Source organism: Epithele typhae (assembly GCF_022376455.1).
Source record: "Epithele typhae strain CBS 203.58 chromosome Unknown BXZ73scaffold_182, whole genome shotgun sequence".
NCBI classification, from domain to species: Eukaryota; Fungi; Basidiomycota; class Agaricomycetes; order Polyporales; family Epitheliaceae; genus Epithele; species Epithele typhae.
In genome coordinates, this window is record NW_025954373.1 from 18,786 (window position 1) to 46,457 (window position 27,672).

The 27,672-nt window shown below is 49.1% G+C and overlaps 3 protein-coding genes across 3 annotated transcripts; 1 reads left to right on the plus strand and 2 right to left on the minus strand.

The window, feature by feature from the left end:
* Positions 1-2,503: 2,503 nt before the first annotated feature.
* On the minus strand, positions 2,504-4,623 carry BXZ73DRAFT_83356 (uncharacterized protein; the record flags this gene model as incomplete). The annotated part of the gene is made up of 6 exons (XM_048023904.1): positions 2,504-2,653; positions 2,717-2,875; positions 2,932-3,191; positions 3,467-4,074; positions 4,369-4,439; positions 4,540-4,623. The coding sequence occupies 6 exons, from the start codon at positions 4,621-4,623 to the stop codon at positions 2,504-2,506; spliced, it is 1,332 nt and encodes a 443-aa protein (XP_047870991.1).
* A 10,538-nt stretch (positions 4,624-15,161) lies between these two features.
* On the plus strand, positions 15,162-16,056 carry BXZ73DRAFT_108730 (uncharacterized protein; the record flags this gene model as incomplete). Its single annotated transcript, XM_048017208.1, has 4 exons — positions 15,162-15,531; positions 15,593-15,610; positions 15,663-15,755; positions 15,809-16,056. 4 exons carry the CDS (start codon positions 15,162-15,164, stop codon positions 16,054-16,056), a joined length of 729 nt encoding a protein of 242 aa, XP_047870992.1.
* Positions 16,057-16,992: 936 nt separating this feature from the next.
* Positions 16,993-18,349, minus strand: BXZ73DRAFT_83358 (uncharacterized protein; the record flags this gene model as incomplete). The annotated part of the gene is made up of 9 exons (XM_048023905.1): positions 16,993-17,031; positions 17,075-17,084; positions 17,134-17,263; positions 17,296-17,584; positions 17,664-17,780; positions 17,855-17,876; positions 18,020-18,099; positions 18,178-18,264; positions 18,299-18,349. 9 exons carry the CDS (start codon positions 18,347-18,349, stop codon positions 16,993-16,995), a joined length of 825 nt encoding a protein of 274 aa, XP_047870993.1.
* Positions 18,350-27,672: the final 9,323 nt, after the last annotated feature.

A 27,672-nucleotide genomic window follows, 5' to 3' on the forward strand; every position in this document is an offset into this window, starting at 1 on the left:
TGGTAAGGACAGTTGTAGACAACTACAACTACTATAATAGTGAATGGTGCAGTTCAGTTGTCTCTGGTGTGGTTTATATGAAATGTTGTAGTAAAGGGCTCCTATACTTCTTGAGTGTTCCCCCCAACCTTTATCAGTAGGTTCTTTCATGCCTCTCTACCGTATATGGACACTATCTGCCACTAATTGCCCCCTCCTACTGATGACACAGCAGCTATAGTGGCTAAAAGTGTATTTCGAACTCAGCCCAGCTCAGCTAGTACCGCTTCCTTAGTAACTGAGTAAGAAATACAGAAGCCTTGGGTTCAATCCCTGTTAGTGGCACTTTTTCTGAATGTGACTGTGCTATGCACACCTGGGTATTCAGGTTTTTTAAAATCCAATACATTGCCTAAATTCCTGATTATATTTACATAAGAAGGGACTATAGAGTGTGATACGAATATACTTATGGCTTATATTTAAATGCATTATATGAGACTCAGTTTATATATAATCACTGGGGGCTACTAACTTTAGATGGCTCCTGCAATATCAGTTCTTATCTGTTTCTGATAATTGTATATGCATTGGAAAGCTGTGCAGAAGGCCTATATGCCTGCAACCCCTTTGTTAACCCTGGTTTCCCTACCAGTGGTCTGCTTCTGTAAATTCAAATACATCACCTAACATCTCAACTATATTCAGATGGGCAGCTACAACACAGTGGGTCCTAAATGTTTCATTGTGATGGACATAGTGGGACTTTTGGAACACTCTTGCTATATGTTGTATTAATATCTGTTGTAGTGACTGTAGTGATGTTTGAAATATTGCTCAATATAGTTTATCTGGCTTCTCTTTATTTTTCATATCTCATTAATCATTTGCTGCCAATAATGGCCCACTCCTACCAAGTTCAGGTTTGTGCTGTGTTCCTTCGCTGCCCTTCTGTGCTGATTATTTTCCCTCCATGTCCAGGTTCGATATCAGACAGTTGTGCTGGCACTGGGGAGCGGGTCAAACCATGGACAATGATCAATGTATGTGTATGCTGCCTGTCTGCGTGTGCCTTGCTGATATATTCTTGGTCAAAACAGGGCTCATGTCTCTTCTCGTGTGAATGCCATCCGGCCACCATGTAGAGTGCACTCAACAGTGGTCACTGCTGCGCTAGGTGCCTGTGTATCAAAGTAAGTTGTTGTCTACTTGGTAGGAGTGGGCCATTACTAGCAGAAAACGATTAATGAGATATGGGATATAATGAGAAGATATGGCAGACCTTAATAAGCTATATTAAACACCACTACTATCATTACAGACAAATAAGAACAGAATATATAGCAGAAGTGCAAACATTGTGAAAGCTAGTACTAAAGTGCTTACTATGCAGATCAAAGCCCATACAGTTACAATACCCTGTGTTATAGCTGCCCTTCTGAATATAGTCAAGATTGTAGGTGCTGTATTTGATTTTACAGTGGCAGAGCATTCTACATTGCTAGACCACCTGAAGAGGGAACTAGAGAGGACAAAGAGGTTTCAGTCATATAGGCCTTCTGCATAGCTTTCTGATGCATATACAATCACCCCAAACAGATAAGAACTGAGGTCACAAGAGCTCTGTAAAGTTAGTAGACCCATGACTTGATCGGGAGCAGTTGTGATTAGGGCCAGGTCAATGTCATTGGCAATATTGTTGCATCAGAGGTCGCTGACCAACTTGGTATTGGTCATTGGCAGGTCTAACAAAGCTAGCACATGATGAGATGGTATGGTGCTGAACAAGCAGGGCTCACACAGCGATCCCTCTACTCCCTGCCCCCTGCCTTGCCACCTTGCCTGAATCTGCCATAATGCCTGTCCACTTGTTTGAGCAGTTGAAGGTCAGCAGTCTTCTGAAGTTGCAACCAGCTGCATGCTGAAATTTCCATTTAGAACAATGCTAATTGTGTAGAGGTGCAAGACACCGTTTGGGGATGGCTCCCAGATTGATCACAAGTGTGTTCATCTTCCTGGACCGGCCATGGAATTGTCTTCAATTCCAAAATTTTTGACATACACCGACCTCGCCCTCCCCACCCAGGTCATTGTATGGTGTGGCGCCTACAACAATTCACAGATGATCCTCGAGAACAGCCTTGCAGCCATCCTACATGCCATCACAGTCATGAACCTTGTGCAAATCAATGTTCAAGTGCTTTGCAATAGAATAATAGTTGTCACCAGCAACTTGATGACCCACTACACAACAGCCATTCTCTGTCAGGAATGGTCTTTGCTCAGCGCGGATCAAGTTGTGGGGGAGCCCATTGTCATACACGATGTTAGGTGGTGTTTGTCTGCCGAGAGGTTTATTGTGACAGATCAAACAGTGCATAGAGAGCTCTTAAACACTCACAGTTTCTTATCAAAACACAGATTGTTACGCTTGATCACTGTCTTGAACGCATCTTTCAGGAGAACCCGTTAACGACCGTCATTGTGGAGTGCGGAAACACTGTTGCTTGGATTGTCACGTTCCTTAGCCACCAGCCTTACTGGAGAGAGGGTTGCGGTCCTCTTCTACCCCACCGAAGGCTTTCACCGATTGGAGAACAACGCCATAGTGGCTGGTGCTGTTTCTGATTTGCACAACTGTGTCTGGTTGGTGCCCTGCATCGATCAGGAGGCCCTAACCATATTCACCAAGCAATATCCTTAGAGAGGCCCTAATAGACCATTCGATCATGACTACCTGAATCACGTTGGCCAACTTCTTGTCTTGGAATTCCTGCGGTTCGGTCTCAGGATTGCGGCCATGTTCCTCCCTATTACCAGTGATGAGACCCATCAGCTCCATGGAGACCAGGTAATCATGTCTAAAAGTGTCAAAGTGACCGGTCCCAATGTTCAGCTCGAGTTCATTGAAGAGCACGTTTTTCGTTGATTGAGCAACTACATGCATCATACCCTACACCTCCCAATTGGTTGCGCGCACTCCGAGGATTTTTGGGTTGTCAACACAAGATATTTATTTGATGCAGCTGGTGCCTTATTTCTCTGGCCAGAGAACGAGTCACTATCTGTTTGAGGCTCAAGCAGCGATAGGGAGTACAGCCCAGCACTGCAACTGGGTGATTGTGGATCGCTGGGCAGACGAACTTGGAGACACTGCAGTCGCTGACACCTTGCGGCCGGCCATTGTGGTGCCAGGTGGGGAACCATGGCAACTAGGCACAGTTGTTCAAATTCTGCAGGAGACAGCAGAGGACTGGGACCTTGGTGACAGCTGGGAGTCAGAGGGTGAGGATTCGTATTTGTGAGAGGCTGTGTTGTCGGGCAACAACAGCTGGGCGCGATGGGTCATGGAAGGTGAACGGGACGTCACCTCCCACAAAACGGCACTAGAGTGTGTGAAGGTCATCGATGGGGCAATCCGAGATGAAGATGTCGAAAGTCTTCCACACGATGCCCAAGGTGCATTAAGCGAGCGTAACGAGCCCACCATCACCCCCTTCGAGGGGTTGGATTCCGTCGTCCTCAGTGACGTAGTTGTATTCACCATTGAGATCATGCTCATACAACTGAGTGAAACCAATGGTAGTGCAGAAGTTCTTGACCATCTTGGCCACCCTGATGAGGACCTCCTTGGCCACCCTGATGAGGACCTCGTTCGCTGCGAGTAAGCGACAGTGCTTGGCTGATAAGACCCACCGATTGGTCGCTGGCACATCGGCCAGCGGCAAAACAGTCACCAGCACACCAACCTCGTACTTCCTGAATATGAGTGGTAAGTGAATGGTGTCCAACCTAATGGTGAAGATTGTGAGCCCAGAGGTTAGAAGATGGTTGATTGCGTTCAAGACACTTGCTTTAGTGATATCCATGCTGAAGAGCAGGTCTCCGTGCGTGGGGATTGTCTGGCAAATCATGCATGTGTTGAAGGAGAGAAGAAGGTGAATGGGGTTTTCCCATCCAGGGGCCCAACCCACGTTGGCGGTGTAGTGACGAAAAATTTTGATCCTGCTCTGAGCCCGGGCCCCCACCTTGACCAGAACCACAGTCTTCTTGTCGAATTTGCGTTTGCTCACCCACGAGACCAGAGACAACGCACTTGATGATGAGCATGTTTTTTTCAATGAGTGCATTTATGACCTTCAACAAGGTCATGAGGTAGTGCTACAATCACCTTATCGCGAGTTGTCAAGTAAGCATCATTGGTCGGCTGTGATATGACGAGCAGCTACCCCACAACTTCATGTGCAGTGAGCTCATGCCAAAGCCCACAAGGGGAAACAATCATCTGGAGCCGACAATGAAGCTTCCATCCCCTAGACGGGCGATGTCAACCTTGATGAGGTTCATCATCACTGCCACCTCCAAGATGGTGGTTAACAAATGTGGCACTTTATCCTCGCGGCAGTCATGAGACCGCCCTCGAAGGCGACTTTGTCTATGCCAGTAATGGAAAGGTCGACCTAGGGATGAACACCCGCCGGCCACAGCTGGTGTGATCATGCTCAACGACCACTAACAAAAATTGAGTGAAAACCAAGCACAATATGTCAGTTGATGTACCTTGTGATGTTGTCCTTCAATGTCAGGAAACTTGGCACCGGCTTCCATGGTTTCACGCAGGCTCACTTGGTAGGAGTGGGCCATTACTGGCAGAAAACGATTAATGAGATGTGGAATATAATGAGAAGCTATGAGAGACCTTAATATGCTACATTTAACATTGTGTTAAACACCACTACTATCACCACAGACAGACAAGAACAGAACACATAGCAGGAGTCCAAACATTATGGAAGCTAGGACTAAAGTGCTTACTATGCATATCAATGCCAATACAGTTACAACACCCTGTGTTATAGCTGCCCTTCTCAATACAGTCAAGATTTTATGTACTGTATTTGATTTTACAGAGGCAGAATACACACTATCATTCTACATAGCTAGACCACCTGAAGGGGGAGCTAGAGAAGACAAAGAAGTGGCAGTTATACAGGCCTTCTACATAGCTTTCTGATGCATATACAATCACCCCAAACAGATAAGAACTGAGGTCACAGGAGCAATCTAAAAATGGTAGGAATGAGTGATAATGTCTACAGTGTGCCTCATCTAATGCATATAAAGTCGAGCTGTAAGTAGATTAGTAACACATTCTATAGTAGCTCCTGTCATGAATATAATCAGGGTTTTAGGCAATTGATTGGATTTTACAAAGCCTGAATACCCATGGTTACAACCAGGCCTGCATAGCACAGCCACATGTAGAAAAAAGCGGCACTACCAGGGATTGAACCCAAGGCTCCTGGGTTCCCAACCAGCAGCTGGACTAGCTGAGCTGGGCTGAGTTTGAAAAAAGTGTGCAAAATGAGCACCCAGCTGCACTATCAGCCACTGTGGCAGCTGTGGCAGGGGCAGAAGGGGGCAAACAGTGGCAAACAGTGTCCATATATGGTGGAGAGGCATGAGAGAGGCAGCTGACAAAGATTGGGGAGCACAGCCCCACCAAAAGAGGATGGATTGCAGCCAGGGCTTGTGGATGACAATTTTAGGTGGCTGGGTGTGGCTTGTAGTAGCTGGCAGTGGTGGCTGTGGCTGAGAGCGAAAATAGGCGCCCAGTAGCGCCCAGATGGGCTGGGTGGCCAGTCCCAGGCTCTAAACGTGTTGTTATGGGCTCAAATGACACAACATGATGAAACAAAGTACACAGACCATGTGTGTAGTGCTACTAGTGCCTACTGACCAAAAATGAAGCAGATCCAACCATGGGAAGGGGATGGATGGCACACAGGCCTTATAGATGTAGCAGTGCCGTGGGCGCCTCTGAAATGGACGCCCATGAGCGCTGTGCAACCCACATCATCAATATGCGCACAGAGGGATGAAAAATGCGAAGTGGGGGATAAATGGGGGGTCTACAGAAAGAGCACGCACCTGGGAGAAATCTGGCAGGGTTCTAAGGGTGAGAGGGCATGGGAAGGGATGTGCAGTGGCCTCAAAGTATCATAGGGGTGGGTAATCAATAAATGGACACTCACCTAACACCCACAGACACCCAAAGCTTACCAGAGAGTTGAAGAGAGTGCTGAATCCATCTCACACAGAACTCGGTCTGTGCTCCAACGACCAGACCACCCGAAATGGCAATGTCGCAGGCATCCCAGGCTCAAGACCACCGCTCTAAATCGGTGCACCGAGTAGGCATGGTACAGGAGCACAGGGACTGGGGGTGGGGGCATCCTCCCACTCATAAGCACTGGACTTTGGCCAAAAGCCAGGCAACAGAGGTGAAGGGTGGATGAGAGTCCCCCAAGAGAGGAGGAGCAGTGGCAGGAGCGATGAGAGTGCGCTGGTGGCGCTTATGTAACAGTTTTCTCACACACCTATTAGGCAACTGCATCTGGGAACATTGCTTACACTCTCTATTGCTCATTTCATGTCCGTTTCTTATGATTTAAACTATGCTGAGTACGTATTCAAAGTGGCGTTTCAATGGTGTATGTTACATAAGCATATTACCAGGCACAGCACTATAACCCTGTCAACACTGCCAAGCAGTAGTTGCTACAGTATAGCAGCTGCAAAGCACAATACATAACATAACATATACTGTCTTGTAGCCCTTCGAAGAGGTGTTCTAATACACCTACATATATAGTGATTGGCTCAGAAACAAGCCTATAATCAGCCATATACAGTACATATAGTGCTGCAGCAGTGTTACTCAAACCATTCCATCGCATCTGCTTCCACAATCACGTGACATCAACTATTAGATCCCTCCCATCAATGCGCATCGAACACACCTAAAATCACCACAAACGGACATCATCTGAGCTCATACCAACAGTTACAACATATGAACCATATGTCATAGACCTTACAGGGCTGAAGACACTGCATTGATATGAGCGCTTTGTTGACATCTAGACTAGTTACTATGTGGACTAGGTTCACAAATATAATCAACATTATAGGGAATTGATCTGATTTACTAGTAGGCAGGCATAGGTGCAATGAGCAGAGGCAGGGCGCTACAGCCACTAGTTGTCTAATAACTTGCGGAAGCCTCACTTTTCTGAAAGCAGCCCTTCAAAATTCGAATCAATGTCTATAAATCTTGAGTATATTCATAGTAGTACTGAAGCCCCAAAGAGCGCTCATCTCAGTCTAGTTGAATAGGTGTGAACACTAACAGGCACTACAAAGTGTAGAAAGGAGTGAAGCGCTGGGCCCAGGTGGCAGTGCAAACCCAGCGCTAGTGGAACCCTACAGGGGGACCCTAACCCAGAGCTAGGGTGATGGGAGTAAGTAGCAAAGCTATGCGTGAGAAGTGGCTGTGCTAGTCAAGAGTAATCGGAGTATGGAATATATTCCCACGGCGTTGAGTTAAGGGTGTCGCGCATCGCAGCCAGAGCCCACCCCATAAAGAACGATTCATTTGTACCTCATTAATCGTAATGTTGTTCAGTTGAAGTTGGTAATTCCACGCATTATTCCTCATTTCCTACTTGGTGATATCATCTCATACTCTACACACATACCCTCCAGGTTTGGCATTCATATGTCAAGTGGTTCTTGAGATATTCACTACTTTACATTGTGGCACCGCAGCAGCCGCTTTAGGCAGCTGCTCTGGCATCTATGCAGATCCCTGCTCTTAGACTAGGGTTTGCTCCGCACTTTTCACCAGATGCTGGGTGGGCTCTTTCCTTACCTTCTCACCACAGCTTCTAGGTTCGTCCTTGTATATCCCTGGTCCCTTATTCGATGCAGCTTCTCATCACAGCCTCTAGAGTGCGTGTGGGATCTCCAGAAGTCGCCAGAGGCCTAGGATTCAACATGCTATGAGCCCTGCGCTCTGATCACGTCCAAATCCTCCCCCTTCGCTTCCCCTTCTTCCCAGCCGGTAAATTGCAGTCAGGACGTGTTCCTTTGCGTGTGTTCGCTTCCAAGTCGCTCGCCGCCGTCCCTTCCGGCACCTCAGCGCATCAACACACCCCTATCCTCATGGGACGTCATCCGGACATACTCTGCGCCGAAAAAACCCCTATCCTGGTGCCATCCAGCCTCGCATTCACCCCTATTCCCATTTCCAGTCGCTCTTCTCTCCCTCCATCCCGTGCTCGCTATCGCCCCCATCTGCGTCCCCTTCCCTCGCAATTTCAGCCCCACACTCCGCACCATGTCACATTCATCCTCCCTTCAGATAGCGCCCCTACCGACTGCCAACTACCCTCAATGGAGTGGCGAAATACAGGCCTACCTCATGAAACATGACCTCTGGGGCATCGTTCACACAAAGGAGTCAGAGCCACCTGCAGATCAGGACACAGAGCGGAAGGATTGGAGGCGTTGTCATGATAAGGCAGCTGGTGAGCTCTTCCTGGCTGTCACCACCGAGCAACGAGCGCATTTTGTGGGCGCACAAGACGACCCTACCACCATGTGGAACGCACTCAAGGCCTCGCACGTCAAACACCGCCCTGGTGCGCGATTCAACACATACAATGCGCTGTTCTCCATCCGCAAGGAGGAGAACGAGTCGCTCAGTGCGCTGACATCGCGTATCGAGGAGGGCATGCGCACTGTGCAGAACCTGCACAGTGCCAAACTTCACCCTCGCCTCCCTGGACGACGAGCTGCAGAGCATGTGCCTCATCTGAGCGCTGCCCGACGCGTTCACCTCGTTCATCGACGCGCTGCTGCTCAAGGACAACCTCAGCAACGCCGACATTCTCGACACCTTCCAGAACTACGAGCTCCACCACTCCCAGGCCGCGTCTTCGTCCCCTGCGTCGTCCACTGCGCTCTCTACGTCGTCTGCCCCTGTCACCTGCGAGTTCTGCGGCATCCCGAACCACACGATCGCCCAGTGCTTCAAGTTCCAGGCAGCGAAGAAGGAGGCTCAAAAGCCACGCCCTGGACGCAGGGAATGCGCGAACAAGGCCGACACTTTGTTGCCCAAGTCCGACGCTCCTAGCGCGACCGAGTTCGCAGGCAACACAAGTCTCCGCTCCCCCTCCCCACTCTCGCCTCTCCAGCTCGATGCTGATGTGCGATGGACTGCAGACTCTGGGGCCACGTCTCATATGACGCCCCATCGCCACTGGCTGCGCAACTACGAGCCTCTGCGCATCGCGATCCGCCTAGCGGACAATCAAGTTGTCTACTCGTCAGCGTCGGGTTGGTAGTCTTCAGGCCAGTGCTGGGAGGGCGCGATGCGCGCGATGTTGAGTTTACAAGAGTCCTACATGTCCCTGCGTTACGAAACAACCTCCTCTCTGTCCTATTCCTCACCAAACGCCGCGGTTTCACCATCACGATTGGCTCGACGCGCATGGACTTCACTCTCAACGGCTCGACGCTCTTCTCTGCCCCTATCACGGACAGCAACATCGCCTACCTCGCCGGCACCACTGTGCCCCTTCCTCTCGCACTAGCTGAATGCGCTGCGATCGCATCCACCCTACCTCTCGACGAGCAGCTGTGGCATCGCCGCTTCGCCCACTCGCACATCGACGGCGTGCGCAAGCTCCACGCGCAAGAACTAGTCACTGGCCTCACCCTGAAGTCGTCAGCGCACCCTGAACCACTGTGCGAACACTGTCTCGCAGGCAAGAGTTCCCTTCGTCGTCTACACGCACATCGCAGCGCGACGCCCTCATTCACACCGATCTGAAGGGACCAATGCCCAAGCAGACGCACCAGGGCTACAAGTACTGGCTCATCTTCGTCAATGACTGCTTGCGCTATCGCGTCGTGTTCCTGCTCAAGTGCAAGGACGAGATGTTCGCCACGTTCAAGGCCTACGTCGCGTGGTTCGAGATGCAATCGGGCGAGCAGATCCGCTGTCTGCGTGACGACAAGGGTGGCGAATACATGTCCAACAACATCAATGCCTTCTGCGTCGATACAGGCCTCAACAGAATGGGGTCGCTGAGCGCGCCAACCGCCTGCTCGCTGACGGTGTCACCACAATGTTGTCTGAGTCTGGGCTGCCTCAGACGTTCTGGGGCGAAGCTGTCCTCTCCCTTGTTCACGTGCTCAACCGTTCGTTCACCTCTGCGTGTCCGGACGCGACGCTGTACGGGCTGTGGCATGGACGCAAGCCAGATCTATCGCACCTGCGCGTTTGGGGCTGCACTGCGTATGTGCACGTCCAGAAGGACAAACGCAATGGTCTTTCTCCTCACATGGAGAAATGCGTCTTCATTGGCTATCCACAGGGCATCAAGGGCTGGAAATTCTACGATCCACTCAGCAACCGCGTCACCATCAGCGAGCACACCGAGTTCGACGAACAATACTTCCCTGGTCTCAAACAGCCGTTCACTCGACCCACCCTCCCTGCCCCTCCTGTCGCTTCTCTGCTGCTGCTCGACGACTTCGACGACGCGCCTGAGCCTGTGCATCCTGTGCCACATCAGGGGGGTGTTGTGCCGCCTCCTCCGGAGCCTGCTGTTGATCCACCACAGGATGCGCAGGAGGCTGAGATCAAAGTCGATCTGCCCAACGCTCTGCCTGCTGGCCCTGCACCGCGCGAGGACTCTGCGCCACCTATCGCACCTGTTGCGCAGCGCAAACGCGCTCTCAAGGGAGCTGCTCCCACTCGCACAAGCTCACGTGTCTCGTGCCCGCCTTAGCTAAACCTGTCATTGTCTACTTCATAGCCCTCAAACACGCCCTGTGGAAGACCATTGGCTGGCGTGTTTGTGATAGAAAGCCTCTTGAGGTCGGATGTGGGTAAAGGCAATTGTTAAGGCCCATTTGGTCCCTATGGGCACTGGGAGGCGAATATAGACGGATGTGGGAGAGAATGAGGTGGTGGGCGGCAAGGCAAACAAGTGCAGGATGGTGGCTATCTATGCGTTGACTAAGCACAGGTACAGTAGTACAACCGAGCTCGCTACGTATGTGAGCAGATTCCAACAAGTTGGACGGTGTGGGGGCAGGTGCAGTCAGAGACAGCACTGCATGCATAGCACCAAGCCCTCCTTGCCTGGGTTGTAGAAGCTGCCGTAGGCCATGGGCGCCGCTGTGAACCTCGTTGGGAGGCTGGGCCTCGCTGTGGGCCCCGCCATCGCAGGTCTCACTGTGGGCCTTGCCACAGGCTGTGTGCACAGGACTTTGGGGTGTGGGGTGTGTGCAGCGCTCGCAGTGGGCGCAGTCATTTTAACGGATAGCATCATGGAAACCTCTTGCCCAGCCACCAGTGGGCTGATGGAGGCTTGAACGGTGAGCACTGCACCTTGCTGTGCGGTCTGCTCTTTCATGTGCTAAAAGATGATATGTCAGCATAAAAAAGGTAACACTTGCTTATACTCACCTCATCAAGTTGCAACAGGGCAACGATGAGGCTGCGGTAGACCTCACAGGCGAATTGCACCTTGCGCCTGCATCAATCCTCATTCCCCTTGATCGCCTCGTCAATGCTGCCCCTGAGACTTGATGAGGTGAGTATAAGCAAGTGTTACCTTTTTTATGCTGACATATCATCTTTTAGCACATGAAAGAGCAGACCGCACAGCAAGGTGCAGTGCTCACCGTTCAAGCCTCCATCAGCCCACTGGTGGCTGGGCAAGAGGTTTCCATGATGCTATCCGTTAAAATGACTGCGCCCACTGCGAGCGCTGCACACACCCCACACCCCAAAGTCCTGTGCACACAGCCTGTGGCAAGGCCCACAGTGAGACCTGCGATGGCGGGGCCCACAGCGAGGCCCAGCCTCCCAACGAGGTTCACAGCGGCGCCCATGGCCTACGGCAGCTTCTACAACCCAGGCAAGGAGGGCTTGGTGCTATGCATGCAGTGCTGTCTCTGACTGCACCTGCCCCCACACCGTCCAACTTGTTGGAATCTGCTCACATACGTAGCGAGCTCGGTTGTACTACTGTACCTGTGCTTAGTCAACGCATAGATAGCCACCATCCTGCACTTGTTTGCCTTGCCGCCCACCACCTCATTCTCTCCCACATCCGTCTATATTCGCCTCCCAGTGCCCATAGGGACCAAATGGGCCTTAACAATTGCCTTTACCCCACATCCGACCTCAAGAGGCTTTCTATCACAAACACGCCAGCCAATGGTCTTCCACAGGGCGTGTTTGAGGGCTATGAAGTAGACAATGACAGGTTTAGCTAAGGCGGGCACGAGACACGTGAGCTTGTGCGAGTGGGAGCAGCTCCCTTGAGAGCGCGTTTGCGCTGCGCAACAGGTGCGATAGGTGGCGCAGAGTCCTCGCGCGGTGCAGGGCCAGCAGGCAGAGCGTTGGGCAGATCGACTTTGATCTCAGCCTCCTGCGCATCCTGTGGTGGATCAACAGCAGGCTCCGGAGGAGGCGGCACAACACCCCCCTGATGTGGCACAGGATGCACAGGCTCAGGCGCGTCGTCGAAGTCGTCGAGCAGCAGCAGAGAAGCGACAGGAGGGGCAGGGAGGGTGGGTCGAGTGAACGGCTGTTTGAGACCAGGGAAGTATTGTTCGTCGAACTCGGTGTGCTCGCTGATGGTGACGCGGTTGCTGAGTGGATCGTAGAATTTCCAGCCCTTGATGCCCTGTGGATAGCCAATGAAGACGCATTTCTCCATGTGAGGAGAAAGACCATTGCGTTTGTCCTTCTGGACGTGCACATACGCAGTGCAGCCCCAAACGCGCAGGTGCGATAGATCTGGCTTGCGTCCATGCCACAGCCCGTACAGCGTCGCGTCCGGACACGCAGAGGTGAACGAACGGTTGAGCACGTGAACAAGGGAGAGGACAGCTTCGCCCCAGAACGTCTGAGGCAGCCCAGACTCAGACAACATTGTGGTGACACCGTCAGCGAGCAGGCGGTTGGCGCGCTCAGCGACCCCATTCTGTTGAGGCCTGTATCGACGCAGAAGGCATTGATGTTGTTGGACATGTATTCGCCACCCTTGTCGTCACGCAGACAGCGGATCTGCTCGCCCGATTGCATCTCGAACCACGCGACGTAGGCCTTGAACGTGGCGAACATCTCGTCCTTGCACTTGAGCAGGAACACGACGCGATAGCGCAAGCAGTCATTGACGAAGATGAGCCAGTACTTGTAGCCCTGGTGCGTCTGCTTGGGCATTGGTCCCTTCAGATCGGTGTGAATGAGGGCGTCGCGCTGCGATGTGCGTGTAGACGACGAAGGGAACTCTTGCCTGCGAGACAGTGTTCGCACAGTGGTTCAGGGTGCGCTGACGACTTCAGGGTGAGGCCAGTGACTAGTTCTTGCGCGTGGAGCTTGCGCACGCCGTCGATGTGCGAGTGGGCGAAGCGGCGATGCCACAGCTGCTCGTCGAGAGGTAGGGTGGATGCGATCGCAGCGCATTCAGCTAGTGCGAGAGGAAGGGGCACAGTGGTGCCGGCGAGGTAGGCGATGTTGCTGTCCGTGATAGGGGCAGAGAAGAGCGTCGAGCCGTTGAGAGTGAAGTCCATGCGCGTCGAGCCAATCGTGATGGTGAAACCGCGGCGTTTGGTGAGGAATAGGACAGAGAGGAGGTTGTTTCGTAACGCAGGGACATGTAGGACTCTTGTAAACTCAACATCGCGCGCATCGCGCCCTCCCAGCACTGGCCTGAAGACTACCAACCCGACGCTGACGAGTAGACAACTTGATTGTCCGCTAGGCGGATCGCGATGCGCAGAGGCTCGTAGTTGCGCAGCCAGTGGCGATGGGGCGTCATATGAGACGTGGCCCCAGAGTCTGCAGTCCATCGCACATCAGCATCGAGCTGGAGAGGCGAGAGTGGGGAGGGGGAGCGGAGACTTGTGTTGCCTGCGAACTCGGTCGCGCTAGGAGCGTCGGACTTGGGCAACAAAGTGTCGGCCTTGTTCGCGCATTCCCTGCGTCCAGGGCGTGGCTTTTGAGCCTCCTTCTTCGCTGCCTGGAACTTGAAGCACTGGGCGATCGTGTGGTTCGGGATGCCGCAGAACTCGCAGGTGACAGGGGCAGACGACGTAGAGAGCGCAGTGGACGACGCAGGGGACGAAGACGCGGCCTGGGAGTGGTGGAGCTCGTAGTTCTGGAAGGTGTCGAGAATGTCGGCGTTGCTGAGGTTGTCCTTGAGCAGCAGCGCGTCGATGAACGAGGTGAACGCGTCGGGCAGCGCTCAGATGAGGCACATGCTCTGCAGCTCGTCGTCCAGGGAGGCGAGGGTGAAGTTTGGCACTGTGCAGGTTCTGCACAGTGCGCATGCCCTCCTCGATACGCGATGTCAGCGCACTGAGCGACTCGTTCTCCTCCTTGCGGATGGAGAACAGCGCATTGTATGTGTTGAATCGCGCACCAGGGCGGTGTTTGACGTGCGAGGCCTTGAGTGCGTTCCACATGGTGGTAGGGTCGTCTTGTGCGCCCACAAAATGCGCTCGTTGCTCGGTGGTGACAGCCAGGAAGAGCTCACCAGCTGCCTTATCATGACAACGCCTCCAATCCTTCCGCTCTGTGTCCTGATCTGCAGGTGGCTCTGACTCCTTTGTGTGAACGATGCCCCAGAGGTCATGTTTCATGAGGTAGGCCTGTATTTCGCCACTCCATTGAGGGTAGTTGGCAGTCGGTAGGGGCGCTATCTGAAGGGAGGATGAATGTGACATGGTGCGGAGTGTGGGGCTGAAATTGCGAGGGAAGGGGACGCAGATGGGGGCGATAGCGAGCACGGGATGGAGGGAGAGAAGAGCGACTGGAAATGGGAATAGGGGTGAATGCGAGGCTGGATGGCACCAGGATAGGGGTTTTTTCGGCGCAGAGTATGTCCGGATGACGTCCCATGAGGATAGGGGTGTGTTGATGCGCTGAGGTGCCGGAAGGGACGGCGGCGAGCGACTTGGAAGCGAACACACGCAAAGGAACACGTCCTGACTGCAATTTACCGGCTGGGAAGAAGGGGAAGCGAAGGGGGAGGATTTGGACGTGATCAGAGCGCAGGGCTCATAGCATGTTGAATCCTAGGCCTCTGGCGACTTCTGGAGATCCCACACGCACTCTAGAGGCTGTGATGAGAAGCTGCATCGAATAAGGGACCAGGGATATACAAGGACGAACCTAGAAGCTGTGGTGAGAAGGTAAGGAAAGAGCCCACCCAGCATCTGGTGAAAAGTGCGGAGCAAACCCTAGTCTAAGAGCAGGGATCTGCATAGATGCCAGAGCAGCTGCCTAAAGCGGCTGCTGCGGTGCCACTATGTGCTCATGGGGATCCAGAAGACCTATTCACAACCTTGGCTTCTGGTTTGGACCGAACAAGGGTCAACAGGCGCTCTTCAACACCGTAGGTGTGGTCCTCCGTTGTGAGATGTGGGGCACCAGCATCTACAAGTTCAACGCTGGCAGGAAGGAGGCCAAGGCCATCCAGCTCATGCTCATAGGCGACATGGCTTGCTCACGTTATGGTCGCTTCTTCCTCAATGCCTTCAACATCAACAAGGGTGCCATTCCCACCAGATACAACCAGTTCTGGAACGACGCTACGGAATCTACCCAGATCATCATGTCCTTCTGGGCCCATACCTACCTTGTGTCTCCAACTGTGTCCCAGCCATCGACTTTCAGAGGTGAGTGTGTTTGTCATTTTACGTGCATCCAACTCACAAATATTTTTCTGCTCATTTTCAGGGAACACCAACAATCTCCGTGAGTATATCAATTTTGCTTATACGCTCACATGCTCACCCTACACTTCCAGCTCTGGCCATCTCCTATATGGGGATCACTGGCACTCAGAATGTTCGCAGCACTGCTCAGATGATCCGCACCTTCTACAACAACAGTGACGACTGTAAGTGCATTTAATCCCCTTCTACACTGCATACTAAAAACATATCTATCTAGACCCCATCTTTGACGCCAGCCAGCACTTTAAGGTTAACAACCCCACCCCCGGCTTCCGTGTCAAGGAGCTGTCCAACCTCCCGATCTACTCCGGCCCAAAGCCGCACAGCAACGAGCTCCGCCTCTATGACCTTGCTCTGGTGTGCTTCACCGTTAACACCTACGGCTGGTCTGATGTTGACTTCGGCATCTCTGTGAACCTCGCCAGTGCTGTCAAGCTCGGCAGTCACAAGATGCATGATGTTTAGATATCATCAGTTACTTGTCGTCTTGTCATTCCGGACAGTGTTTGGGTTGTCATCCTTGTCGGACAGCTTTTGCGATCATCATCCCAGTTGGACAGTGCTTATATAGTCATCGTCATAGCCTAGTATATACCTCTGCTTCAGACTCTCCTGCTCTATCCCAGACTTGTATATTGTTCTAGCCTGCTTACCCTTTTGTCCTCACCGATATCTCCCTCTCCCTCAGTCACGTGCATAATATCTCCTCTGTGGACTTGCTTACATATGACTCTCATGCTCGCTCACCACTCTGGCTGTAGCTCATCCCTCTTATACTCGTCTAATGTCCTCTTGATATCTGTTTCCTGCCCTTGCTGCCTTTAGCAACCTGCATATTGTTCTTCTTTGTCTTTACTGGGGTGTTATCCCACCGTTGTTGCAATGAAATCTGTTGTCTGCCATTTCTGTGTGATAAATATGTCTGCCTTTCTCTGATAATTCTAACTGTCGTCTTGCTGCTGAAATGTGAACTTGGTAGGAGTGGGCCATTACTGGCAGAAAACAATTAATGAGATGTGGAATATAATGATAAGCTATGAGAGACCTTAATATGCTACATTTAATGTTGTGTTAAACACCACTACTATCACCACAGACAGACAAGAACAGAACATATAGCAGGAGTCCAAACATTGTGGAAGCTAGGACTAAAGTGCTTACTATGCATATCAAAGCCAATACAGTTACAACACCCTGTGTTATAGCTGCCCTTCTCAATTTGTGCTGTATTTGATTTTACAGAGGCAGAATACACACTATCATTCTACATAGCTAGACCACCTGAAGGGGGAACTAGAGAAGACAAAGAGGTTGCAGTCATGTAGGCCTTCTGTATAGCTTTCTGATGCATATACAATCACCCCAACAGATAAGAACTGAGATCACAGAAGCAATTTAAAGTTAGTAGGCACCAGTGATAACATCTATACTGTGCCTGATCTAATGCATTTAAAGCAAAGCTGTGAGTGCATGAGCAACACACTCTATAGTGCCTGGTTACATGAATATAATGAGGATTTTAGACAATTGATTGGATTTTACAAAGCCTGAATACCCATGGTTACAACCAGGCCTGCATAGCACAGCCACATGTAGAAAAAAGCGGCACTACCAGGGATCGAACCCAAGGCTCCTGGGTCCCCCACCCAGGTGCTGTACCAGGTGAGCTGAGCTGAGTTTGAAAAGAGCATTCAAAATAGGCACCTAGCTGCACTTTGAGCCACTGTGGCAGCTGTGGCAAGGGGAGGAGGGGGCAAATAGTGGCAAACAGTGTCCATATATGGTGGAGAGGCATGGGAGAGGCAGCTGACAAAGATTGGGTAGCACAGCCCCACCAAAAGAGGGTGGATTGCAGCCAGGGCTTGTGGATGACAATTTTAGGTGGCTTGGTGTGGCTTGCAGTAGCTGGGAGTGGTGGCTGTGGCTGGGTGCGAAAATAGGCGCCCAGTGGCGCCCATATGCGTTGGGTGGCTGGTCCCAGGGCATAAACATGCTGTTATGGGCTCAAATCATACAAACTTAGGAAACAAAGTACATAGATAGTATGTGCAGGACTACTAGTGCCTACTAACCAAAAATGAAGCAGATCCAACCATGGGAAGGGGATGGATGGCAAGTGAGGCTTGTGGATGTAGCAGCGCTATGGGCGCCTCTGAAATAGACGCCCATGAGCGCTGTGCCAGCCCACACTATCAATATGCACAGAAGGGGGTGAAAATGCGAAGTGGGGGATAAATGGGGGGTCTACAGAAAGAGCACACACCTGGGAGCAATCTGGCAGTGTTCTGGAGGTAATGGGGCATGGAACAAGGTACAGTGACGTTAAAGTACCATGGGAATGAGCATATCAACAAAGGCACACTTACCTAACACCCACAGACACCCAAAGCTTACCAGAGAGTTGAAGAGAATGCTGAATCCATCTCACACAGAACTCGGTCTGTGCTCCAACGACCAGGCCACCCAAAATGGCAATGTCGCAGGCATCCCAGGCTCAGGACCACCGCTCTAAATTGGTGCACCAAGTAGGCATGGTACAGGAGCACAGGGACTGTGGGGGGCATCCTCCCACTCATAAGCACTGACTTTGGCCAAAAGCCAGGCTACAGAGGTGAAGGGTGGATGAGAGTCCCCCAAGAGAGGAGGAGCAGTGGCAGGAGCGATGAGAGTGCGCTGGTGGCACTTATGTAACAGTTTTCTCACACACCATATTAGGCAACTGCATCTGGGAACATTGCACACCCTCTCTATCATTCATTTCTTGTCTGTTTCTTATGACTCAAGCTGTTCCAAGTACGTCTCGTAAGTGGCTTTTGAATGGTGTATGTTACATAAGCATATTCTCAGGCACAGCACTATAACCCAGTCAGCACTACCAAGTAGTAGTTGCTACAGTATAGCAGCTGCAAAGCACAATACATAACATAACATATACTGTCTTGTAGCCCTTCGAAGAAGTGTTCTAATACACCTACATATATAGTGATTGGCCCAGAAACAAGCCTATAATCAGCCATATACAGTACATATAGTGCTGCAGCAGTGTTACTCAAACCATTCCATCGCATCTGCTTCTAGAATCACATGACCTATACCACCACATCCGCATTATCAATGCCCATCCAACGAATCTACAACCATCTTCAACAGACATCATCTGATCTCATACCAACAGTTACAACATATGAACCATATGTCATAGACCTTGTAGTTCTTTCAGCACTGCATTGATATGAGTGCTTTGTTGACATCTAGACTGGCTACTATGTGGACTAGCTCCATGAATATAATCAGCATTATATCGAATTGATCTGATTTACTAGTCGGCAGGCATAGGTGCAATGGGCAGAGGCAGGGCGCTACAGCCACTGGGCGTCTAATAACTTGCAGAAGCCTCACTTTTCTGAAAGCAGCCCTTCAAAATTCGAATCAATTCCAATAAATCTTGAGTATATTGCTAGTAGTAGTCCACATAGAGTCTGACTGAAGCCCATAAAGAGCGCCCATCTCAGTCTAGTTGAATAGGTATAGACACTAACAGGCACTACACAGTGGAATAAGGAGTGAAGCGCTAGGCCCAGGTGGCAGTGCAAACCCAGCGCTAGTGGAACCCTACAGGGGGACCCTAACCCAGAGCTAGGGTGATGGGAGTAAGTAGTAAACCTATGCGTGGGAAGTGGCTGTGCTAGTCAAGAGTAATCGGAGTCTGGAATATATTCCCACGGCGTTGAGTTAAGGGTGTTGCGCGTCGCAGCCAGAGCCCACCCCATAAAGAACGATTCATTCGTACCTCATTAATCATAAATCTGTCTGCCATGATGCTTAGTAATAAATCACATGAGTATGGGATTTTGGTGGCGGTTGAAGTTGAAGTTCAGCTAGGCCGCCTTTGAGCGCTTCTCACTTCTCAACTCGAACCACAATGTCTGCCCACTCTCCGCTCACATTTGCCTTGCTATTGGGCCTTTTATGGCTCATCCAGTGCACATGGCATGTCTCTATGCATGCCAACTACACATCACTTTCTGCAAACCGGTTTGATCCATGCCGTAAGTTCGCTATTATTTCTGTTCACTGTTTCATGTTACTCACACGTTTGCAGATTGTCCCCCTCTGTGTGATGTATACTACACGTCTCAGGTTACACTGGGCACCTTGGTTGAAAGCCCCAGGTCCCTTTGGGACGAGGTTAGGATGAGCACCTCTACTGCAAGCTCTGTCCATCTGCGCCTTTAGTCACATCCATGTGATTTATCATTTGCTAGTTGAGAACCATTCAGAATATACACAGGGATATACATATGGCTATATTCAGCCTAATCCATCACATTATTTGACCTGGCATTCTCCCCGGTGCCAGGTCAGGCTGATCAGACTTTGGTTTATGCGACCTTGCATGCTTCGCCATGATTTCTGGGCTGCCATTTGTACTAAATATCACATATATCAGGTGCCAGTAAGAAGTTCTCTCTGTCTAGCCATTTCTCCGATCTTGTTGCAGTGTGGTGGTGCTGTCATCCCCTCTAAGAATGTACGAGGAAAATGGTGGACGGCAAGTGAACTTCGGAGATATCCGGTAGAAGGTGAATTGATGATGAATATGAACTATCGCTACCACAAATATGTACCTTCTGGTGAAACAGTCAATACTGAGTGTGCTTCATTCGTCAAAATTCCTTTGCAGCACTTGGTTCTCAGATTACAGAAGCCCAACTTGATTCAATTAGCTAAACTCCACAGAATCACACTCACAGTTACAGACCAAAGGCTTAAAAGCAATTTAATCACCAGGCTACAAAAACACACTTGTGTTGCATGTGGTGACTTTACTTGGTAGGAGTGGGCCATTACTGGCAGAAACGATTAATGAGGTTTAATGATTTAAAGCTTAATTAAAACAATTCTGAAAAAGGAGTATTCACATTGTATCTGCTACATATAAATAAGCTTACTAGTGCACAAGAGTACTCCATATAGAGTGCTATTGTTCACTAGTAAGCCTACTTATACATATATACAGAAGGCAAGACAGTGCTATATACAGAAAATGCCACCCATCAAAACTGCTTAATATATGCAAGGGCAGTGGCTCTGAATTCCCAGCCTTCAGCCATCTATTATTGCTAATATGCAGCACATTCTTCTCATACTTGAACTTGTCTCCAGTTTTGATGCCATATTGATACCAGATTTATCCACTACTCTGGCTGTAAAGAGATTGTTGTCGAAATAGATCACTCCACAAAGCCTGTACCTCTCCCCATCAGGCAGCTTGATTTCTGTTTCCGTATTCACATTAATTAGTCTAGGAATCAGATACAAAAAGGGTGGTCCATGGTCTAGATAGCTATAGTTTTTATACATAGCAGCATCACACTCTGAACAAACTCTGTGTGAACTCTGTTCCATAGACACGGTCAGCCACTCTGAAACTGACAATTTTCGATGAAGACCCATGCCTTTAGGGTGTTCTCTTCTGTGATCCATAGAAAACACCCAGGAGGATTCTTTGGTGGTGTATTGAAGGTTGCTTGCATTGCATTTAATCCAGGCAGAAGTGTACTCACACTGGGTGCAGCTGTATTCCATCTGCAGTCTAGGGATATCTGGAGTAAACAAGTACCTTGCTAGTAGATATCCATCAATGCCTTCAGAGCCTTTGCAACCCAAGCTGTCATCCAGAGCACCAAGTATATCTCTGATCTGGTCACGGGCAAGTCGGGAAGTAAGGCATCCAGAGTTGACTTGATCAAACAACTCTCCAGCAGTTTGAAGCAGGACACTTTTAGGTGCAATGTGCTCGTTCCATACATTTGCATTCTCTTTGTGCACAGCCATTAGTATGGTCAGAATGCTGTCATAGGCACAGCTACAGTTGACACTGTCCCAGGGCAAACCATTGAAAGGGCAGCCAGCAGAGAGATTGGTGGTTCTAGGTCGCTTGGTAGAGCTTTCAGCATTATCAGAGGCTTTGCGCTTCCCAGAAGGCTTTCCCACAAAAGTGCTCACTGCAGGCAAGGCCTGGCTTCCCTTGGCTACTACATACTTCTGGGACACCTTGTTTCTATTTGGAAACTCATCTGTAGGTGCTGTCTTTTCAGCTCTTATCAGATCATTTTTTCCAGAAACAATCTGCCAGCCTGCATCCTCTGTGACATCTTCCATATCAAACCTGCTATTTGTACCCCACTTCAGAGACTTGTGCACTGTTTTTGGCACATAGTCTTCTCCCTTCCACTTTCTGAATGAGTAGATGAGCTCATTTCTAGTGATGCCAGTGACCTTTGGAGAGAGTTTGTCTTCCCATCTGAGTTTGGTAATATTATCCAGCAGTTCCAGCTCTCTAAACTCTTGTCTCAGCCGACCACTGATGGTTCCAGTTATTTTGCTAGGATCAAAAGGTCGTACAATCAGAGTGCCTTGAAGTGTAGAACCCCTGGACAGACAGGTGTATACTGACTGGTGGCTGCCACACTCTTGAATATCTATCACATTGTATTTCCTAGTCCGGCCTTGTGAGCCGTAGTCTGTCATTGCAAAGTTGGCTAGAATAGAGACCTGAGAGCGATAGATCCCAAGTGTTTTCCCGTTTGGCATAGCACAGACTATCTTTCGCTCATTTGGAGTGATAGGGATTACATTCACAGGCAGTCCAGGTAGCTGAATAGGTTTTGGGGGACAGCTGAGCTTGACAAAGAGCGCTATCAGTGCTTGCTTGTCTTCATCAATGTCTTTGGCTTTCCAGCCTACAATCTCTGCTTCAGCACCATTGGTTACTCCGCACTCCGTAGCCTCATTGTTTTTAATCATCACTGGCATTCCAACACACAAAGACAGCTTTCCTGGCATATGTGCAGTCATTTTTGGATCCAAACTCCACAAGAGATCCCGGAGTTCAGTAGAGGCAATGTTTGTTTTCCTAAGGGGATTAGTTGCCTTTTTCCGGGTATGCTTTGGCATGTCTTCACTCATATTATATCCTAGTCTGTCCATAGAATAAAAGTTGACTAGTTCCTGCCCATGATCCTTTGCAAACTGAGCCACAGATTTTCATTTATGCCATCCCTCACAGCATTATATCGGGTGATAATAGAGACATACTTGAAGTTTAGATCATTGAGAGAGGGTCTGCCTGGTGCACAGCTAGCAACTCTAGACTGCAATAGCTTATAATCAGATTGTGTGCAGGCATAGTACCTGAGATTTTCCAAGGCAACACGAAGCTTTGCATCCTCTGGGCTCTGTGACTTCTGGCGCATATTTTCCCTCAATATTACTGTGGTAGTGAATTGGTGCCACAATGCTTTCCCAATGGACATTTGTTGCTGGGTATGAGAATGTGTGTGGTGGATAACACGTCCAACTTCACCTGAAAACAAGGGTGCACCACCTACTGCAGGAGGCAGCTGGGCAAAATCACCAGCAAGAATCATATTAATACCCCCAAATGGAGTGCCATCATTTTTTAGAGAAGCACACATTTTAGCGCATATGGAATAGAGATCCATGCAGTTCACCATGCTCACTTCATCCAAAAACATGTATTCCACATGCTGAATGCGTGCCCGGACCTGAGCCAAACTAGCCACGTGGTCTGATCCATTTGAACCCATTCCTCGAACTATTCCCAAAATTGAATGATATGTAGATCCACCAATTAGAGCAGCTGCAGCCCCAGTAGGTGCAATACACATGAATCTGTAGCCCTCCTCACGCTTTCCAAAGAAGTGAATGAGTGCTTTGATCACTTGGGACTTTCCTGTGCCAGCCATTCCACCTAGATACATTTTGAGATGCTCTCCACTGGGTTCAACTGCATGGTTAGCGACAATTCTGAATGCACGCTCTTGATCCTGATTCAAACTGAACTCTGTGACAGTGCCATCAATGAGCTGCTGCGTCATTTCATTGTCTGCCTGGAACTTCTTGTTCAAGAAATACTTTTTCCCAACTACCTTCACTTCATTGACTTCATGGTTAGGGGGTGGCCAGACAGCAGCAACTTCTTTTTTGTGTTGATCAGCCTGTGTGTCCCTGGCTTCAATCAATGCCTGACGTCTGTCTGTAAGTAGCTTTTTCCACTCTGGCCCAGAAGTATCTTCATTGAACTTGAATTGCTGTGTTGAAGGTTTATTTTCAGAGCTTATTTGGCTTGGAAGGGCCCACCCTGATGACTGCAGCATCTCTTCTGCCTCTGCAAACTTTCTGTCTCGTGCTTCCCAGATGCTTTTCTTATAATCTACATCGCCATATGCAAGGTATTCAGCCTCTGTAGACTGGATTGGCAGGTTATCCATGTCAATATAGTATCTAGTGTCCATCTCATCCAAGTCTGCTGGGCTGTACATTCCTGAGAGCTTAGCACTCTTCTCTAGCATCTTCCGCTGAGCAGAAAAGTCATCCGAGCATCGTTACATTCGTACCTGATGTGAAAATACTTCATAGTCCGTTGATCCCGTTCAGTGAACTTGTGCGCCTCAAATGATTGATCCCACAGAGTAGTAATAGATGGGCGAGGTCCTTTCCAGTTCGCCATGGCTTAAACAAAGTAAGCATGGTCATGCAATACTGCTCACGGCTACCAGAATCTTTTCGGGGAAGAGACCCACCTACAAAGTTGGGAACAAAGGCTTCATTTTCAGACATCAGTCTAGCATGATGGGTAGAATGGTGTGGGTGGTTTGCATGGAACTTGAAGTGCTTTTGTGGGATAGTAGCCTGGATTTCCTTCTCCAGTTTCACATTTGATTAGTGGTGAGCAGCAGCTCATCATCAGACTCCTCCTCCTCCTCTTTTTTTGCTTGGCCCTGCTAGCTCATCTTCAGATCCAGACTCTTCCTCCTCTTTTGCTATAGTGTGTGGCCTCCAATCTGAGCTGGCTTCTCTTCCTCACTGTCTGACTCTGATTCTTCTTCTTTTAATCCTGGGTCTACATTATAATCATCCTCAAACTCACGATCATTGTCAGTAAAGTACTGGCTAGGATCTATGTCATCCTCAACCTGGTTGTGTTTCTTCTTAGGCCGTGGAAGACGCTTCTTATCTGACAGCCTAATCCAGTCGTACAAGCACACAGACTCATACTCTTCAGGTCGCCAAACATAGTCCAACACAGGAGAAACTGCTACAATTTCTGACTTCAAGGCAGATTTCTTCATGCCTAGCATCACTTTTGACTTTCCCTCACGGTCAATAGCATCAGAGTCTTCCCAGGCCTTCATCACCTCAAAAACATATCCCTCCAGTAGCATATTCTGAACTTGTGGTTTGTATAGTGGTCTGGATGCTTCAACAAATACATTGCAGCCATAGGTCCCCCAATTTCTGAAGCAGCAGTGAGTGCATTCACAATCTTAGTGATCATTCCACGGGCCTTTTCTCAATTGGTTTTCTGGCTGCCTAGGAGCTCAGTATTACGTGAGAACACCTCTTCAACAGAGCGGAACATCACATGCGTTTTAAGAGGTGTTTTTGTGATATAATCAGCCACATATGCAATCACAGACTTGATGGCAGTGCCTGAGAGCAAGCTGGTAACATCATGGTTGCACCTTAAAACATATGATAGAGCAGGTGTAAATGTGTTCAGCATGGGCTCACCCTTTTTCATGACTAGTGCACCAGACTCGGGATCAACTCCAGTAGCCTCATGTGTCTCTCGAGGGAAGCAGGCCTTGCACACTTTGGTTACTGGGTCACGGCAGCCTCGGTTATCAAACTCTGACTTCTCAGTTGAAGCTGGCTTAGGTGGCTCGTTTTCTGATAGCTGGTTCTTGTTTGCTTTCTTTTTCCCAGTGATTCTGTCTCTACATTTGTGCACATTGGAGAAATATAATATTTCATCCACCTCTGTCTCATATTTGAGCCACCAATCTTTTTGAGCCTTGCATGTGGTGCATTTCGAGTCTGTTTCATGTTTCTCTGAGCAACTGGGAGGTGGAACTTCTGGTAGTGTCTCTGTGAGTGGCACTCGATTAGGTTTTGCCTGGGCAATCTCTGTCACACACTTGTCTACAGTTTCTGATCAGTGTCTGCAAAATACAGTGCCAGAGGGTGTTTGACATCAGTGGGAGCAAATGTGATGAACCAGGAGGGAGCACCCAGATAAGACACCATTGCCCAGATCTCATTGCGCATATACTTCTTACTAGTAATAGATCCTTTCACCTTGTAGTTCACATGGTCCAGATCACTTAGGAGCCGGAAGCAAGCCTTTTCCTCCTCAGTCTCTGGTTTAAAACTTCCCTTAGACAGCCTATTAGCAAGCTCAGTCACAGTTTCTGTGCTGATATTCAGCAGTCTGTGTGCAATCTCATCAAAACGCTTCTTATCAGCAAGAAGATAGCCTGCACTGGTAGACTGCTTGATTTGCTCGTGGTTCAAAGCAACCAAGGGAAACAATGGCTCAAGTTGGAAGCGTTTATCATAGTACATCAGCAACTGCTGCTTCCGCTTCTCTTCAGACACATTAATAGTGCCTTTCACATTTTTTAGCCCACCATAGCCATATGGGAAGAGCCACGGAAACATTTGTGGGTAGAGCTGAGGATTGTTATAGATGCTTTCTGGATTTTTTTCCTGACCAATTCCAAGCACCTTTCCACCAGATTTGAAGTGTTCTACAGCTCTTGCCTTGATTTCATATGGTCTGATCTTCCCCAGATGTTCAAGACGTTCACCAGTCAATCCATGCACTACAAATGGACACTTTCCATCATCTACACCTTCCTCTTCCTCTATTCCAGTGACTGCAGCTGCCTCTGGATCAATATTAGACATACTCTTAGTCTGAGTATAGTTCACAATCACTGGAGGCTCATCTTCAGGATACTCTGCCAGATTTTTGTATGAAATGGTCAGATCTGCATAGTCAGAATGGTTGAGCTTAAGCCACTCGAGTGCAGCACTGACTTTCTTTTGCCTAACAAGCATAGGTGTGCGTTTGTATTCCTTTGCTGTGGGCACATTAGGACCCAGAAATATAAATGCAAGCACTTCATCAAGCTCGTCTCTAGGTGGAGGCAACACAGAATATATTTTAGGCATAGGGAGAGAGTGGCTGACCACATTTGCCTTCATCTTAGACATTCCTGAAATCTGGACTTTTACTATACACATGTTATGCTTCACTCGGGCAATCAAGAGTTTTTCTGTCCAGCTCAAGTCTTTGAGAGTATCTGGTACCTCTCCAATCCAAAGCCCATTTGCTAGACTGTTTGGGGGTAACTTTCCAGAGAGTAAATCAGTGGCACATGACTGGCAGACATCATCACAGCTTGGCAGGAGCACCTTCCCTGGGATATCACAAATAGGATCTGCAATAGAAGTGCGCTCTACCCGTGTAACTGGCCTTTCTGGAATGAGAATGTTTAGATCACATGTAAGCTTGCTGAGTGGTTGAAGTGCTGACTTGTATGTCAATAAGCCACAGACTGCACAAGCACCCTCTTGGAAGTTTCTAAGCTGAATGAGGCAAATCCAGTGATGATCTCACCTAACAACTGAGTATCAGGTGGACTAGGTGGAAACTGGTGCTTTACAGACTTGGAAACTAGAGGTTCATTCAAAGGTAAAAGGGCTTTGGCACGCTTGTTTTTTTGCCTACTACTATTGTTTTTATTAGGTTCAGTAGGTACAAATAATGGAATATATTTAGGGCAAACTTTACAAGAGTGTGTTTGAAGTTTGGTAATTAAAGAACTCTTCAGCCTTTGATCTGAAGTGCTTATCTCAATTTTGTGCAATTTAGCCAACTGAAGTAGATCAGGCTTTTGCAATCTCAGAACTAAATGTGATAATGGCATCCCTACAAAAAGGGCACACTCTGTTCTTATGCTCTGACCAGAGAGAACACATTTGTGGTAGCGATAGCTCATATTATCCATAATATCACTTTTTACAGGATATCTACGAAGTTCGCTGGCTAACCACAACATAGTTTTGGTACTTTTAGCAGGAATAACAGCACTCCAAATTGTGACAATATCAGAGTGCTAATGGGCTTAGAAGATGTTTCAACTGCTATCTGAAAGAGTAATATTTGCTCTTAATAGCAGCCCAGAAGTCATGCTTAAGCATGCA